General features: G+C 35.3%; 1 protein-coding gene across 3 annotated transcripts in view; it reads left to right on the top strand.

Annotated features, from left to right (window-relative positions):
* OLFM3 (olfactomedin 3) overlaps positions 1-18166 on the top strand; it is a gene marked incomplete at both ends in the record, with an annotated part of 186823 nt that extends 168657 nt beyond the window's left edge. For all 3 annotated transcript variants that reach the window (XM_082616601.1, XM_082616600.1, XM_082616599.1), the window contains 2 exons: positions 16276-16382; positions 17489-18166. In XM_082616601.1, the coding sequence (XP_082472727.1) occupies positions 16276-16382; positions 17489-18166 (785 nt within the window). The remainder of the gene's footprint in view (positions 1-16275; positions 16383-17488) is intronic.
* Positions 18167-19146: the final 980 nt, after the last annotated feature.

Raw genomic sequence — 19146 nt, 5'->3', positions numbered from 1 at the left:
CTATGGTGTCCTCAGGTCTCAGGACTGTGATCTGCAATGTATGTCAAAGACTTGTTTTATTAATTTTCCCCCATGGGCCACAAAGTTTGAAAGACTGTGACTGTCAAATAAATTATATTAATTAGTTAACATTTATTTTTATTTTAACTAATCAAAAATATAAAATCTAGCAACCAATATAGATATCAAACAGCAATAAAACTAGCATTTAATTTTCTTATTTAATGAGATGATTGCTATTTGAGTTAATTGATATGACCTTATAAAATATTGAAAACAGTTCTTACATCATAATGCTTTAGATTATTAGTGGTCCTCAGACTTAGTACAGAGGCCAGTGCCACAAGCAATGACTCTAACTCATTTATACTTTTGTCCCAAGAACTGGGTACTTTTCTCCATCATACCATGTTTATGTCAATTAATCAAAACTACTTACTGAGACTCTCCTGAGCAGAGAGGATGTCTATCAACTGGACCACAATGCTTAATTACAACGTAGAAAACATGTCCAGGTAGAGACAGACGGCCCTAACACTGTGAAATCTAAAGCCACATGGTTCCCGAAAAAATAAATAAGTGAATCTTCATATTTTTCATTAAAAAAAGAATTACTCCAATTTCAAAGGAAGTACCTGATAAGGCACATATATTTACAGAAGAAAACACAAACAATTTTGTGTGGTACTAAGTTATAACTTGATTAACATTTTACTTAGTTTTTACAATTCCTGAAAATTGGTACAGACTGGACCAAGTTATCTCTGTGAACTCTTTTAATTCCATGCCTGGCAGTATCTCATAAATAAGGGCCTGAATATCAAAATATCAGAGCACACAGACTCAGAAGACAGATGTTAAATAACATCAGGACCATTCACAGGAAATGTAGAGAAAAAAAAGTATCAGGGGTTCAATGTTCCAAAAAGGTCTAAAATCCAGTTGCTATGCTGCTCAGATCTAGAGTGGGATATTGAATAATTATGACATGAGCAATATAGTAACAGGAGCAATAAGGCTCATCCATCAATGGCATCTTTATTCTTCACAAAAGCCTCTAAACACACACAGCCAATTAGCAGAGGGTAAAAATGGGCTGGGGAAAGAAAATAAAATTGCAGCAGTGATAAATACATTTCCACTCACCTTTTCAGTGGATTTGCTTTTAGGGAAGATGTCACAGTGCACATCACATGAATTTTAAGAAACTAAAAAACAAACTAGTATCATTGCCTACAAAGTTTAACTTAATAAGGTGCTGAAGGAAACACAAGTCATTGAGACCACTAGGGCACCATTCAGCTTATTTCTACTAGGGAATTAAAGTTTTAGAGAAAATAGAAATTAGAGAAAATGCTTCAACAGCAATGCATCCTAGTGGCCTGAATGAGGTACAGTAATGTACTTTCCTAAAAGTGCTTAATTTTCTCTATGAGGGACTGAGTAAAGTCCCCTGTGCTTAATTAAAAAATATCACATTCCTAGACATGCAAAATATAATTGTATGCATGTGAGAATTTGACTGGAAAAGCACAGTTGAAGCTCTTGCACACCCCCTGAGATCACCAATAGATATTTAATGTAGATTATAATCTGGTTTTCCAGGTTTCCAGCCCTCCACCTCCACACCCCACACACTTCCTCGGGTTAGTTCTATTTTAGGGCAAAAGTTTGGTGCCATCTAGTGAAGTACAGGATGCATCCTTCTATTAACAGAAACAGTTTTGAGCCTTCATGTTTAACAGAAGTAACAGCAGCATTCAAAATTTGAGATTACAAGTAATCTCAACTTGGGTTACTATTTTTATCATGTTTATGCCAAATTAGTTTTAAAAGAGAAACCGAATTGTCTACGTGGTAGTAGTCTTATTTGTACATTCAACAAATATTTATTGACTCCCCAGTGTTCACTGGCACTTAACCAGGTATTTGGGGCTACAAAGATGAGTAGCAGGCAGTGTCCTCCTACTGTCAGGAAACTTGCATTACAGTGGGGACAATAAGCACATAAGCAGGTAACTACAGCAATGCTGACAGCCTACTGCTTGACAGACACTATGCCAGCTTCTTGAGGTGTGTTAGTCCTAATTGCTCTAAGAACTCGGGGTCAGGTATTATTATTAGCAATTTATGGAAAATAGATACTCAGCTTAAATTAATTTGCCAGAGGTACATGTTGGAGGCAACAACTTTAAACCCAAGTCCTTCTGAGTTCAAAGACTGAGATTTCTTTCCCACACATGATGTGTTTTGTTGGGTACCTAATAATAGAGAAACGCCCTGGACACCTCAGTAAGTTTAACTCAGTAAACAGAACCCAACTGCTATAGAAAGAATGAAGTCAGAGTCACTTTTGATTCTTCCTTGAATTTCACTCACATGCAATCACCACATCTCCCCTCTCCCTCACGATTTATCAAAACCACCTCTTTTCTGCATTCACACTTCCACCACCCTAGTCCACAGCACCACTGATCACCTCTCAGATGGATTACCGCAATGGCCTCCTAACCACTCCCCTTACCTGAAGTCATTCCCTCTCTACCACACTAGGAATTTAGAATAATCTTTTTGACATGCAAATCTAATTACATTATACCTTGTTTAAGTGATTTTCCTTTAAAATTAATTCTCAATAGCTTTGCCTCGTTTGTCTTGATGACATGGATTCTGCCTAACTCTAGCCCTTTTCTCTCAAATTTTCACCAGGCACTCACTCTAAGCGTTAGTCATTTTAATCCTTTCAGTTCCTCAATCGTGCATGCTTCTTCAGCTCCTGGATACTGAACTTCCTCTCCCTTTTCATGGAACACTCTTCCTCCCTACCTTACCTATCCAAATTCTAAGCTTGCTTTTTCATGTTACAGACCAGATACCAGCTTTTCTGTGGAGCCTTCTCTGATTGCTCCTCAACATGGCAGAATTCCCCTGGCACAGTCTCCCACATGTCCCCACCGTACACCACCCCCCATGACACTTCAGATATTTTACAGAAAATTCCCATTTCCTTCTCTTTAATCTTCATTACCTTATAGACAAGGTGTCCTCTGCTCTGAGCAGTCAGGGATCATCTGTGTCTTGTTCCAGTTGAATCTCTATAGACTGTGATAAAACATCTGAAACATAACAGGTAAAAATTGGTATCTACAGAGTTTCTGAGAGCAAATATTATTTTTAAAATAAAAAGCTTTATGTTGCTTTCAAGAAATAAATCAGTGTATGTCAAAGATAAAACATCTATATCTTTTACAAAACAAAAAATCTTTTGGGAAAAAAGACAACAAAAGCACAGTCTTTTTTTAATCCTTATTTTTATTGCCATCTGTTCTTTCTTCAATGGCAATGCAGTATTTCATTCCCAAAACACCAGATATTTGGCTGTACTTAGTACTTAAAGCAAGAGACAGTGAAAAATCTCAGTGAAAGAAAGAATTAACATGAAAGTCAAACTGTGTGCCTGGGATGAAGAAGAGTGCAATTTAACTTGGAAATATAATGGTAGAAATTTATAAGAATACCTCCTCAAATTAAATTGAGGAGAGCTTCAAATAAGTCATTTACCAAAGAGTCCTATTCTTCCTAAAATTCCAGATTATAATATGGAATGCAATTTCTCTGGTATCCATGCACCTGATGATGATTCATTCTTCTGGAATCCTGAGACCCTAGTGATTTTAGCACATTTTTGGGGTAACTGGTATATCCTGTTTTACCATAAATTGATTTATTGTTTATCTTTCTTTTTACTGTCCTAAATTTTCCTAGATTACAACTAAATTATAAACCTTTTAACAATATAAAGCCTGTGTTTTTAGAGGCAAGCCAAATTATTCAGTTTTAATAATGCAATTCTGCTCCATTTAGTTTGGATGTTAGATAGGCTTCTCCTTAAAGATATGTTCATAATATAAGCTTTATTTCAGAAAAAGTTCAGGCAGTTTTTAAAATAATTTAAGAGTAAAATTGTGTTAACTTTGGTAAGTGGAGGTATTTAGACACATATTATTCTTGATCCCATTTACCAGACACCCACTGAAAACTCATTCCATGCCATGCAATATGGCATCTGTTATGTTCATTCTTATCCCCACCTTTCCTTCAGCAGTATAATTGGTAAGATTAGACATACAAATAAAAAGTTAAATAATATAAATAGATCTTACTATCAAATGTATGGTAGAGAAAAACTTACTTTAAGTAGCTTTAATAGAAAGACTTTAAAGATCAAATCATATCTACTTCTTGCTACATGAGTTTTCCAATGGCCTTTAAGTAAAAAGAAGTAACATTCTTTCATAAACATATTTGCCACTCCATTAAATTTATTTATATTGGCATGGTCTTAGGATTCAAATCCAGAGCTATTAGTACACAACATTACAAAGTACAATTATATATTAAAGAAATAAACAAAAAGATGGTTTTTATGCTTCATTGATCCAAACAACTGATCTTCCTGCTGAATCCCAAATGATACCTTTTCCTGAGCTACTTATTGATAAATATGTATTGTAACTGATAATAAAAAAGTTAATGTCTCAAAATCATCAGAGTATTAAAATGGTTACTTTTCTCAACTACCCATTCAGTATATTTTCTGAACACACAGAACCCTGCACATGTAATATATTATAAAATGCTAATATTTTCATGTGTCTCACTGCAGACAGAAGAGCATAGCAGGAAAAAATCAATGAAGCAAGACTCAGCTTCCTTCTTTGCCATCCACTTTTGCAGGAACATTTGTCTTCCACGCATTTGGGGAAATTATCCTTTCTGTCTGGCTTCCTTTGTCCTCATGGAAAGTGAGAGTAAAGTGAGAAAAATAATGTTTATTTGAACAAAAGCTAGTTTGGGGAAACCAATAAATGGAAATGACTTTCACTGTTTATTTTACTTTATAATTTCTGTGCTCTGTTAGAATGAGAATACCTGTGTTTACTTAATACTACCATGAATTATAAATAAAAAAGTGGCCAGTTTTTATAAATTCCTGCAACTCTAATTTTACTAATATCATTTAACAATATGAATTTTAGCTTAGGACCCTAATAACTATTTTTAAGAGAAACTTCTACTGGGAAGAAATCAACATCAAGAGCCCTTTCTGTGTTTTGCTTCCCAAGAGTAAGGGTAGATAATGATGATGTCCATGATCATGATCACCCTGATGACGTGTGTGTGTTTTACAACTACCACAAATAATACCACTTTCTCCCCATCAGCATAAATGTCTACTGATCCCATATCCATTCCATGTTCCCTTAGAGTAACAAAATGTCAAGCTTCAGAACTTCCATCTTAGAGATGAGGAAACTCCACCCTGGAGAATAAGAACATTATCCAATATTACACAATGATTTAATATTGTGGCTTAGATTAGAAACCAGACCACCTAACACCCACCTCAGGATTCTAACCTGGAAGAAATATACTACATAAAGAACATTCCTGGAAAACTGTGGAAGTCAGAACAGAGAGACAAACAACAAAACTGTTAAAAGAGGCATAGTTAATAAATAGATTAAACTACCATTTGCTTATGAAATTCATTTATTATTCTCTTTCATAAGTTTCTCCCTCTCTACTAGATTATTTATAAAGGCAAACAAATCTTTATTAAGCAACAATAGTAACATCAGCACAAGAATAAAATTTCCCCACAACCTTATATTTCTTCACCCCCTTTTCTCTGCTTCTTCTTCAAAATAATCTTTTATAGCTGCTGCTTTGGCATGCACTCTTTTCAAAACCAGATCCAACTCAGCTTCTGATCTCAACATTCTCTTCATTTCATTTTTGTAATCACCAATGACTGCTTGCTGCCAAATTCCATGTCATTTCTTTGATTTTCTAGACACCTCTGTATTCCCCAGAAATTAGTACATCATCCTTCTTAAAACATTTTCTTCTTTAGGATTTCTTAACACTGCACTATTTTTCCTATTCCATGTATAGCTTCTTATTGGGCTCCTTTGCTGGGTGCTAGAAGTACTGTGATGTCCCAGAACTCTGTTCTAAATGCCTTCCTCTTCTTTGTGTATGTCCTCTCTCAAAGGCTCTGGCTTTCACTATCTTCAGTGTGCTGAAGACTGTCAAAACCGTGTCTCAGGGCTTCCCTGGTGGCGAAGTGGCTGAGAGTCCGCCTGCCGATGCAGAGGACACGGGTTCGTACCCCGGTCCGGGAAGATCCCACATGCCGCGGAGCGGCTGGGCCCGTGAGCCATGGCCGCTGGGCCTGCGTGTCCAGAGCCTGTGCTCTGCAATGGGAAAGGCCACAACAGTGAGAGGCCCGCATACTGCAAAAAGAAAAAAACAAAAAACCAAAAAAACTGTGTCTCAGAAGAGTGTCTCCTACCTACATTTGCATACTATTTTCTCTACATCTCTACTGGCATGGATAATAGTCATGAACAACCTTAAATAACCCATAGTGAATTCTTGATTTTTCTTTTTTCTTTTTTTTTTTTTTTGCAGTACGCAGGCCTCTCACTGTTGTGGCCTCTCCCATTGCGGAGCACAGGCTCCGGACGCGCAGGCCCAGTGGCCATGGCTCACGGGCCCAGCCGCTCCGCAGCATGTGGGATCTTCCCGGACCAGGGCACGAACCCGTGTCCCCTGCATCGGCAGGCGGACTCTCAACCACTGCGCCACCGGGGAAGCCCAATTTTTTATTTTTCTTTCCAAACCCATTCCTTCCTCAGCATTTCATCTGAATAAATGACACTACAATCTGACCATCTGAACAAACCAAATATCTCTAAATTATTTTTCAGTTTGAGATTTTCTTTAATTTCTCTTTTTAATTTTCATCCTAATGTCTAATCCAAAGCCTGGTCCTATTGACTTTATCCAAAAAAGAAAAGAAAAGAAACCAAAACAAAACCATAACCCAAATCCATCTACTTTTCTCCATCTTCATCACCACTTTCATTATCTCCCACCTGACCAATGTGATGACTTTCAGTGTGTCCCTCTGCCTATACTCTATCTCCTCTACAATTAATTTTCCACATGTAGCTAGAGTGATCTTTTTTTTTTAAACATAGCTCACATTCTGTCACTTTCCCATCTTCTTAAAATCCTGCAATAGCTTTCCATCATACCTAGAATAAAATCCAAATACTCTGATTTTACAAAGCTTTATTCCGTTCAATTCTCCAACCTCATCTTCTACTTTTCCAAGTTTTCTCTGGACACACTGGCCTTCTGCATTTTTACTTCAATTTCTCTTAACTCACCAAGCATATCCAAATCCAGGGCCTGTACAAGAACAATAGTAATAGCTAACATTTATTAGACAATTAACTGTACCAAATATTGATCAAAACACTTAGCATTTATTTTTTATTTAATCTTCCCAATAACCCTTTGAGTTAGATATTATTACTGCTGTTATCCGTGAGACACTGATAGGTTAAAATTTGTTCAAGTCCTCCAGAGAGTGAGTGATAAAATCAGGATTCAAATCCAGGCAGATTTCTTAAACCATGCCTCCAATTACTTTAAAATCCTACCTTTTTCTGGTTGATTCAATGCCTAAACATCTTTCTCTTCAAGGATCCATGGCTGCCTGTCAATTAGATCCCAAATTAAATATCACCTTCTTTGAAAGGTCTTCCCTACTCACCAGTCTAAAGCAGCTCCCTTGTCGCTCTTTATCAAATTGCCCTATTTAAATATCTGTATTACATTTATTCCTACCTGATATATTAGCTTGTTTGCTTATTTGTTCATTTATTTTCTCTCTCTCCTGATCAAAACATAAGCTTCACCAGAACAGAGGTGTTATGTCTTTTTCAGCATTGTAGTTCTAGTACCAAGAACAATGTTTGATGCTCATTAAATCTTGGATGAATGAATAAATGAGGGAATGAAACACACCTAACTGAAGACCACATCCAAAAGCCCTTCTTTCAGGACTTACGTGTGTGCTTTCTGAGGCAGAACTGACTATAATAAGAATCAATTACTCCCACCAAACAAGATAGATGGTAAAAGAATTGATTAATCAATAGGCCACCCCACCATGATCACCCAAAGTGGAAGAACTTTATGCAAAGCACTTTATCCATGACACAGTGTAGAGTAAAGGACATTTCCATACATAATTATCATAGACCTATTTTGGATTTTAAGCAAGTTTATTGCTATGGAGTCCAAAATGTTCAATGTACTCACTTTTTCAGACTAAGAAACTAAAGGACTCATTTAAGATAAACATAGACATTATAAAATCGTCAATACTTTAGGTCATTAATTCTTCACTTCAAGTGTATTTTTTACATTAATACTACAAAGCTTGGTTTACTCAAAGGCTACAACTTTGGGATGAAAAGTTATGGTGGACTGAGTTCAAATTCCGAGTGGTGCCAGGAAGACAAACGTTAGCTTTGCACATTGTGAGTCACTAGGCAGAGGAGAGATAGCTAATGGAGAAAGAAATACACAAAGAATCAAAGCAGGAAAAACACAATGTTCATAAATGTTCATAGAATCTTCCCTGGCCAGAGACTAGATATGAAATATCTTTATTTGAAACTAGAGCTAACATAGTTTCACATGCATATTTTGAAAATGGTTTTTATCTAACTTAAAAACCCATTCACTGAAATCTCCCAGAGTTAAAAGTTTGCAAAATTTATATTGATTTACTAGATAATAGAGATAAGTTAACTTTCACAGAGACAAGACAACTACCATTAAGACACATATGCAGGACCAAATCAGTAAGACCTAATAAGTTACATAACTGTAGTAAACTTATCCTTTCTAGACTCACCATTTTTTACAGAAAACGAACATGGGAGATTAGTTGAAATTGCTTGTTTCTTTCCATATTTCACAGTTTAAGGGTATGTTTTGCAGAACAGTAGAGGTAAATGTGTTTTAAAATGAGATAAATTTCAAGTTATCTAAGAAGGCTGTCTTAATGAAAGAAGCGCTATTATATATTTTAGTACCCAGGGCTGAATTTCTGTAGTTTTTATTTATTATCAACAGATATTCAGTGCACTCAATGCTACACCCTTTTTTTCTCAACATAGATTTGGCCTGAAATAACTTCTTAACTTTCCTTGCCAGTTAATTTAAAAAAAGAAAAAGAAGAAAAGAAGTAGAAAGGATAGCATATAAGCAATGGTACTTTGAGAAGCTACAACCTATGAACCTATTTTGTCTCCCTGTTCACCTTATATCCCCAGTATCTAGCAGTCCTGGTACATAATAACTTCTTAGTGAATGGTTGTTTAAAAAATTATTATTTTACATTTAAATCATAACTATTTATTTTACCCTCTACCATATTTCAGAGAAAAACCTACTGCTACAAAAAGAAAGCAAAGTCATTTTTAGTTGAGATGTCAGAAGCCTTTAACCTCTGGTATAATTTCTGACTTAATTCCTGGCCTAAACATTACAAGGCTTAGCAGTATCTCTTTGCCATATGGATACAATACTGGGTTAGAGCCAAATACCCCAGAAGCCAAGATACCCCAAGCCACCAATGCATTATCAGTATCTGGAAATGTTGATTCATGGCATGAATCCTAGTCCCAGAGATTGTTCTTATTAAGATTTTACTAACCAATCCAACTCAATTCATATTAAAGTTATGTTGACATAAACTGAATCCAGAGGATCATTTAAACCCAGAAAACAAATCAACATCTAAAGTATGCATATGACTGAGGGAAATATGAGCTTTGTGTCTTCTTGCTTTGTCCAAACTATGCTCCAGCCTTCAGGCAATAGAGGCCACCTATGGCAAAGGAGCCAATTTTGCTGATAAGGTAGGTTAAAAACCACAGTTTGAGGTTTAATTTTACAGTCTGTCCCTCTAAAATGTTATATCAAACTTTGTAACTACAAAATCTCTATTCACTTTTAGTATCAGAACAACCTGACATCATCATAATTTCTTACTGATTGTGTTACCACTTGGTCATTTCCTCTGGGTATAAAGTTTTCTGGGGATGAACATTCCATTATGTTTATGTTTCATATTTGGGACATTATATTGATCTATGTCCAGAACAAATTTAAACTGGCATCTGAGATTCTTTGTATTTTTTTTTCAAATGATCATAAAATATTATTCATCTTTAAAGGATATTTTTCAAGATATTTTAGACTAATTTTTCCTCTTATAAAAAGTAGTTATTCAACAGGAGCATATTTTTCCAAGGTCATAATCACTTACTATTTTGAAATAAAATGTACAACATTTCTACTAGAATCACATGATTAGTATCTTTTAGTACAGCTCCTCCAAATGTACTAACCAATGTTAACACTTATTAGCTTTTCTTAACATCTATATGAAGTAACTGATGAATGTTAAAATTCATAGTATGGATTCTAATTTTTTTAAGATTAAAAGAACTAGAGAGATTGCATTATCAATTGTAAGACAGAGCTAGAAGTTTAAAGAACACAATTTCAAACTAGTGCTTGCAGTACTGAAACAAAATTAAAATGCAAAATATTCACAGCTTCCAATTCTGGAGACTTACTTACATCTTCAATTTCCACCTACTTCCTAAACCTGCAAGGAAGCATGGCAAATAAAAATCTGGAAACGATCTTTCAATAGGCAGTATATAAATGTGATTTTTCCTTTTTAAATTTGATGTCTGCTTTTAAGTTTTTGCAACTATTTTAACTTTTTAAATTATAATTAAATATTGTATGTGCATGGCTAGAAAATTATATGCTTAAATAAAAAGGACTTGGAATAAAAAGCAACAGTCTCCTCCTCCAGCTCTGCTTTCCAAAGGCAATCACATTTAATTTTAGGGCTTCAGGTGGTTAAATTTATGGCTTCAGGTGGTTAATATGCTTTTTTCCACTTTTTTTTGGTTTATCAGTTTTGGACGTTGTTTATTGACTTTCTGCTCTGCAATGTGAGGATATAGATAGCCCAGCCAAAGCCACTTTCTTTCTTGTTTCCTCATAATATGCTTTCATAACTATTCACTTATATTTAAATATTATTTTTTCCTCAACTCTAGGAAAACTCTCTAAACACCATATTTTTAAATACAAAGACAGTTACACCCCCATCTTTCTATCATTTCTTCTTTCAATTTTTACTTTTCTCACAGTGTGCACTTTACCTATGCTTTTATGTTATCATGGTTGGAAACACTGTGTCTTTTCAATAATCACAGAACAGATGAAATGTCTGTTAAATATTCTGTAATTAGTTCACAGCCTGATTCTACAAGTTAAACATGAGTGCTTGCATTATTATCACAATGCTGATGTTATTCTTCGGCAGCTAAGTGGTGGACTTCAATGTCTCTAAGTCAAATGTCACATCAGTGCTATTCAAATGAGACTGTTACTAGAGTTAAGTTCAAATGAATTCTCCTCTTATGTACTCCAATAATTGACTTCACCATAACCAGTTTTTTCCTAGAAGGTCTCATACAGTATTTCTATAGATTAGTTCCTCTTCTTTCTGAGACCACCCTCCTAGAGATTCTGTCCATTCTGGACTAACTATTCTCAAGGCCTTCTGCACAGCTGTCACTCTGGAACAAGAAATCATATTTTCCTGATTTTCCACTGTCTGTATATTTGCTTATTTTGCTGCAATATAACCTCAAGTAACTTCTTTAAAAAGAGTGCATTGTAGGTAAACTTTGAAGTTTGCAAGTCAGAAAATATCCTTATTCCATCTTCCCCTGATTTTTCTTCCTAAATATAAAGGCACTGATTATTATCTTCAAGCATCCAGTATCGATGAAAAGCCAATGTCAGTCTAGTTGTTATTTGTCTGCATGTGTCGTCACACATTTTCTGTGAAAAGGTCCGATATCTTCACTTCATTCAGTACCTTCTAAAATTTCACAGTAAATTTTTTAGGAGTAAATATTTTTTTCATTTATTATAGTATAGGCTTTTATTCCAAATATTTAGGTTTTGTATCTGGGGAAATTCCATGAATAATTTCTTCGATAATTTTCTTTACTCTTTTTCTCTCTCCTCTCATTCTAGAAAGTTGCTTTTCAGATGTTGGAGCTTCTGGATCAATCCTATATGCATCCATATATTTTGTCTTATTTTCATTTTTATCTTTTTCTTTTAATTTTGGGAATAACTCTTTTCATCTTCCAACCTATTATTTTTTAAAATGAAATCATATCTTAAGTTTCCAGTAGATCTTTTGTGTTTTCCTTTCACAGTATATAGTCTACAATATACAAATCTCTTTAAAGACACTAGGATTTCTTCTGCTCTCTGAATTATCTCTCTTTTTATGGTGGTCTGGGTTTTCTGCACATTTACGTTTGTCATTCTTATTGTAAGCTTTTCAAAAACATATGCTAATCCTTGGTTAACCATTGATTTTTTAAAAGATTTGAACAATAAATCTGCTTGGAAATTCTGTATTTAGGTAGGAATGGACACTTCATTCCATGGTGAGTAGGCAAAGAAACTACCAATGTCAGAATGCAAGAACCTTTGTTCTGGAGCTCCAATGCTTTCATAAGTTGGCCTAAGTCTCATCAGGCAATTAACACAGTTTTGTAGATTTTTTAAACTGCCTTCTGGGGTCCCACGTCAAGGATGAATATGGTATCAATTGATCTTAAGCGATTCTTTCAGTGGTGTTCTTGTTTTCCAGGTCCTATCTCACCTGCGACATCCTTTATACCCATGTTTCTGAATCCCTAACTTTTTAAACAATTTTTTGTTATACAAGTTTCAGGGGTACAGCATTATAATTCAACATCTTTATATACTACAAAGTGATCATCACCACAAGTCTAGGTATCATCTATCACCAAACAGCTGACCCCCTTCACTTATTTCTCCCATACCTCAAACCCTTCCCCTCTGGGAGACACTATCTGATCTCTGTATCTATCAGTTTGCTTTTGTGTTATTTTGTTTGTTCATTTGTTTCATTTTTTAGATTCCACATATGAGTGAAATCATAAGGTATTTGTCATTCTCTGTCTGAATTTTTCACGTGGCATAATACCTTCAAGGTCCATCCACATTGTCATAAATGACAGGGTTTCTTTTCTTATGGCTATGTAGTATTCCACTGTGCATACTTCTTTATCCATTCATCCACTGATGGACAATTAGGCTGTTTTCATATAATGGATATTGTAAATAATACTGCAATGAACATAGGGGTGCATGTATCTTTTCAAATTAGTGTTTTCACGGTCTTTGGATAAATACCCAGATGTAGAATAGCTGAGTCATATGGTAATACTATTCTTATTTTTTTTAAGAAAGCACTATACTATTTTCCAGAGTGACTGTACCAATTTAGTCCCATCAACAGTGTAAAAATGTTCCCTTAGCTTCATATTCTCTCCAGCATCAGTTATTTCTTATCTTTTCAATAATAGTCACTCTAACAGGCATAAGATGATATCTCATTGTGGCTTTGATTTGCATTTCCCTAATAATTAATGATGTTGAACATCTCTTCATATGCCTATCAGCCATTCATAATATGTATGGTAAATCCTTTTAATTTAATCAGTTTTCCTACCACTTGCACGTCACGGTGAGGTGTCCCTTACTTTTCTTCAAGGCAGAGTAGCTCCATCCTCAGCTCTTATCTCCTCTGCTTAGACACTAGTGCATTTTATTTCATCCTACACCTTTAATTACCACTATCCATCACTTTCTGCCTTCCAGAAATTTGTTAAAAATTTCTTCTCTGGGCTTCCCTTGTGGAGCAGTGGGGTTTCCCTGGTGGTGCAGTGGTTAAAAATCCACCTGCCAATGCAGGGGACACGGATTAGAGCCGTGGTCCAGGAAGATCCCACATGTCGCAGAGCAACTAAGCCCAAGCGCCACAACTACTGAGCCTGCACTCTAGGGCCTGCATGCCACAACTACTGAGCCTGAGTGCTACAACTACTGAAGCCTGCACGCCTAGACCCCATGCTCCATAACGAGGAGCCACCACAATGAGAAGCCTGCATGCCACAACAAAAATAGCCCCCGCTCACTGCAACTAAAGAAAGCCTGCACACAGCAACGAGGACCCAACGCAGCCAAAAATAAATAAATAAACAAACAAATAAATAAATAAATAAATTTATTAAAAAAGAAAAGTTTATTCTCCACTAATGGCTCTGTACCATTCTCTTTGCTTTGGGTTTTTTCCCCCATGTTTTACTCCTTTACTATCATTTTAATGAGATTTTGCAAAATAAAGAAGATAAAAGCACCATCATCTTAGCCAGTTTTTTTCATATTTCACCTATTTTTGCTATTTGTATCCTGTTCCACAAAAGTATTTATTTTTCATGCATAAGGAAGAAGTCACATTTTATTTGTGGTGTTTTTTATGGGGAGAGATGTCTTTCTATTTATTTCAATATACTTATAGTTTAAATTTTCATGCACTTACCATTGTGAATTTAGAAATATTTATGTAGGCCATCATTGAAGATCATATTACTTTCACTAATTTAGTGCATTCAGAGAATATACTCAACTTATATTCTTTCAGGATACATTTACTTTTTTCTAGTTCAAACTGATACTATTTTATTCTCATATTGTTCATGTGTTTATACCAAGTTGAGCTAATATATTCTAAATAGGTTTAACTGAAGATCTTGCTATTCAATATAGATAATGCCACAAAGACTTCTGATTTGCTCAGTTTATCAGGTCTTAGGAAGTTATAAAGTAATTCCTTTATATAAAATATATAAAGATGCTATCACATCTAGTTTCTTCAAAAAAGAAGAAAAAAATATATTCGGTTTAGGGTTCATAAAAAGCTGGAGATTACTAAATGTGTAGTTATCACTGAAGTAATAGCATAAAATATAATGTAATCGTTCATCATCTTTCTAACTGCATGGCTTAGTATTCTGCCAGTTACAAATTATTCTTATGAGGAACACACATAGAGAAAAATGAGGCAAAATAAGCCCTAAGTTACAATTAGTTTTGTCCTTTATTTGCTTTGGGGATCTGTTCTTTCCCTTCCAAACATACAGGAACTGACAGACACTAAGTAGAAATTTATCAATTCTAAGGATAGGCAGAGGAGGATCTAAGAAACATGGGCCATATAGAACAATTTTTTTTTAAGTAAAAAAAGAACACAAAGAAAAGAGGAGTATAAATGGATAGGAAAATTTCTTTGTTTAGACCAAAAGTCAACATTTACAGGCACTCATATTGCCTTTCACAATGTGTATGATAAATCACTTTTAAATTATTCTGTTGTAAAAATCTCACAAAATGTCTGGGTTTCTTTTTGGTTTAGACTTTGGCATTTATGAAGTCCAAGCTTTTCCTAAGATTTTATTCATAGATAGAGTGATAAAAAATATAATTTTTCAAGAAAGTCACTAGTTTGGGCTTCCCTGGTGGCGCAGTGGTTGAGAGTCCGCCTGCTGATGCAGGGGACACGGGTTCGTGCCCCGGTCTGGGAGGATCCCACATGCCGCGGAGCGGCTGGGCCCGTGAGCCATGGCCGCTGAGCCTGCGCGTCCGGAGCCTGTGCTCTGCAACGGGAGAGGCCACGGCAGTGAGAAGCCCGCGTACCGCAAAAAAAAAAAAAAAAAAAAAAAAAAAGAAAGTCACTAGTTTTTTATCATGTATTACATCAATTGATACTCTACCTCTTTCACTGCATGGGACTACAGGGTATGAGGGCTTGAGTTTTGTGGGATTTTTTCCCTGTACCTTTAGGGCTGCTCTATCAGGCCTGCACAAGGCATTTACTTTTCAAAACTCTACGTCTTTCAGGTAGGTTGTGATTACATTTTTATTATTATATTCTATAAATATAACTTTCACAGGAGCTTCTCATTTACCAATACAAACTGAAAATCGACTAACAGAGTTCTTTCTGGCTTGCATAAGTAGTCCAAAGTCTCAAAGCATGAGCAGAGAGGGTCAGGTGAGGGGAAGCTGATGATCAGGTAAACAGCGTCATGGAAAATTTAATTTTGCTGGCTTCTTTACTTAGAAGCAGCAGCTGGACTGGTATAATGATAATGACGTTCCTCATTTATCTCTTTCCAGATTGTATAAATAATTTCCCGTTTTAAAAATTCCACACTTTAGATTTAGAGCACTGAAAAAGCAACTACTCATGGTTCAAATTATAGTTAAATGCATAGCATCCCACATGAATGATCATTTATTCAGAATGTGGTATTAATTCTATTTGCTTTGTTTTAGGATTCCTTTCTCTGCTCTTGGTGTAAGTATGTGTGTTGGAATCACCGGCCATGTTCACCCAACATGTTCATGTTACTCTAATTTCAGCATGTGGCAAATTGATGAAAATCACAGGCCCAGTTACAGTCAAGACATCTGGAACCCGATTTGGCGCTTGGATGACAGATCCCTTAGCATCTGAAAAAAATAACAGAGTATGTTGCTTCCTCAAATGCCTTTGCTTAGAATTATGTTTTATTTAAGCTTTATGCCTACTAGACTATCCATTTTTTTTTTCAGGGATATTAGTTTCAACTTGAAAAGTGTTACACTGTTTGCAAATATTTTCAGTTTGATAATATTAACATATCTACAGATACATGGCAAACTTATTTTAGTAAAATGTTCTATCCTATAATTCATCAGTATAGTGAGTCTAAATTTTTATTGGTTAGTCCTATTTTATGCTTGAAAAGGGCTAGTTACAAGTATACAAAATTTTCTGTATATTCCTTCTAGAATTTGCTCCTTAGTGTGAAAAAAAAAAAACACTAAATAAGTAAAAAAGCTCAAGAGCTAACCAATTCACTAAACAAGCTAAAATATACCGAGAATCTAGGGGTAATTTGAAAGAAAACAGCATAGAGGGTGTTTGGCAATGCCTGTATTATGAAAATCAATATACTAGAGACTTACCATAGCTCTATTTATGTTCTATTACAGAACTCAGTATACATTAGGATTCTCAAGGGTTACATCCAAGCAAGTTTAGTAGCTAAATTAGTAAAATTATTTCATTAAAAGGTGGTTGTACCTATAAGCTGATCCAATGAACAAGTATTACTAGAAGGTTCTGTGGTATCCATAAAGGAAAAATAAGTTGAATGTGCAAAATTAAGCCATATATTTTTCAGAGCAAGGGATGGAATAAATAAATTTTCTGAACGTGATTTTTTTGCAGTTATTACTAATCAAATTGATCAGGTAAATGAACAAAGTGATGTGATTTGCATTGATATATGTTTGATTCACTCAGTGATATGCACTGAATGGTAAAAAATTTTTAAAACAAAAAAAAAAACAAAGGACAAAAAGCAAATCAACTTCAAGGCAGTACATTTAGTTGTTTCCTTTCCACACAGACCATGTCACTATTTTTGCCAAAGCCTGCAGTACTATCAAACTGCAGCAGGTAAGTGGTAAGAGAATCTTCCAGAGCCTGAGAATGACAATATTAATATGCGCTGATTCTCACTGTCTTTATTTTGGAATTCTCAAAAAAGTACAGAATTTAATTACTCCACTTTTTCCTTCTTCCCAGGTTTGGTACATGGACAGTTATACTAACAATAAAATTGTCCGTGAGTACAAATCAATTGCAGACTTTGTCAGTGGGGCCGAATCAAGGACATACAACCTCCCTTTCAAATGGGCAGGAACTAACCATGTTGTCTACAATGGCTCACTCTATTTTAACAAGTATCAGAGTAACATCATCATCAAATACAGCTTTGATATGGGGAGAGTGCTTGCCCAAAGAAGCCTGGAGTATGCTGGTTTTCACAACGTTTACCCTTACACATGGGGTGGGTTCTCTGACATCGACCTAATGGCTGATGAAATCGGGCTGTGGGCTGTGTATGCAACTAACCAGAATGCAGGCAATATTGTCATCAGCCAACTTAACAAAGATACCTTGGAGGTAATGAAGAGCTGGAGCACTGGCTATCCCAAGAGAAGTGCGGGGGAATCCTTCATGATCTGTGGGACACTGTATGTCACCAACTCCCACTTAACTGGAGCCAAGGTGTATTATTCCTATGCCACCAAAACCTCCACATATGAGTACACGGACATTCCCTTTCATAACCAATACTTTCACATATCCATGCTTGACTACAATGCAAGAGATAGAGCTCTTTATGCCTGGAACAATGGTCACCAGGTCCTATTCAATGTCACACTTTTCCACATCATTAAGACTGAGGATGACACATAAGCAAATGTAATTTGTGTTCACTGATCTAACAGTGTCATCTGTGATAAACTCTATAGACCCTTTCTGGATTTTCTTTATAACAACTTTCATCATTTCTCCAAAGCATTTTTTTGTTATAAAGTTGGTGTTTCAAAAAACATCTGAGCCTGTATAAACTAACCTGTTGGAAACACATCTTAACTCCTAAATTTACAAGGCCTATCATGTCCTTGTCATGAAAAGCACTAAAATGAGCTTAAGTGGCTAAAGTCATAGTTTTACAAAAGATTAATGATCTGCCTTATATTAGAGTCAGAGATTAATGGTGGCTTAAATGCATGAATGTCTTTTTTTTTTTTTTTTGACTCTGTCATTTTTTTACTGTCTTTTGCTCCACATCAGAAAATATTTCGGTAGGAATAAGGAAAAAAAAAAAAGCACTTCCCCCTCATTTATTTCTAAAAGAGATTTAAGGATCTTATTTATATGAGAAAATATTATTAATCATTTTGCTGTTATACAGTTCTCTGATGCGGTGCTGTACAGTCATTTTTAAATCTCTTGCTAACATTTTATTGGCAATAGGTATTTCTACCATTGTAACCACCATTGTGCAAATGTATCTCTTCACTTCTGTGAAAGTAAGTCATATTTTTTATAAAATACACTGAAGTTTAATCTCAGTAATCATTATGGGTCACTTTTCAAGAGTGGTCAAAAAAGGAGGTCTCTTCTCAGCTTACCCCTTTACATAAGCATTATAAACTAAAAAGAAAATCAAACCAGATTCCTTACATAGAGTCTTTATTTTACCCCAAGTTTACTGGACCACTGACATGGAATCCTAAAATTGATTCAGTAAGGATGAGTTATTCTGATCACTCCACTGAAAGCAACCCATAAGGTTGCTTGCAAAGATGCAGTTGAGTCACAACTGACTTGAGTTGACTCTACTCATTTGTTACACATTCAAATTCTGTTCTTTATAATTAAATATATTA

The sequence above is a fragment of the Mesoplodon mirus genome (assembly GCF_964341445.2).
Source record: "Mesoplodon mirus genome assembly, chromosome: 3".
Lineage (NCBI taxonomy): Eukaryota > Metazoa > Chordata > Mammalia > Artiodactyla > Ziphiidae > Mesoplodon > Mesoplodon mirus.
This window is presented reverse-complemented; position numbering and strand designations above follow the sequence as displayed.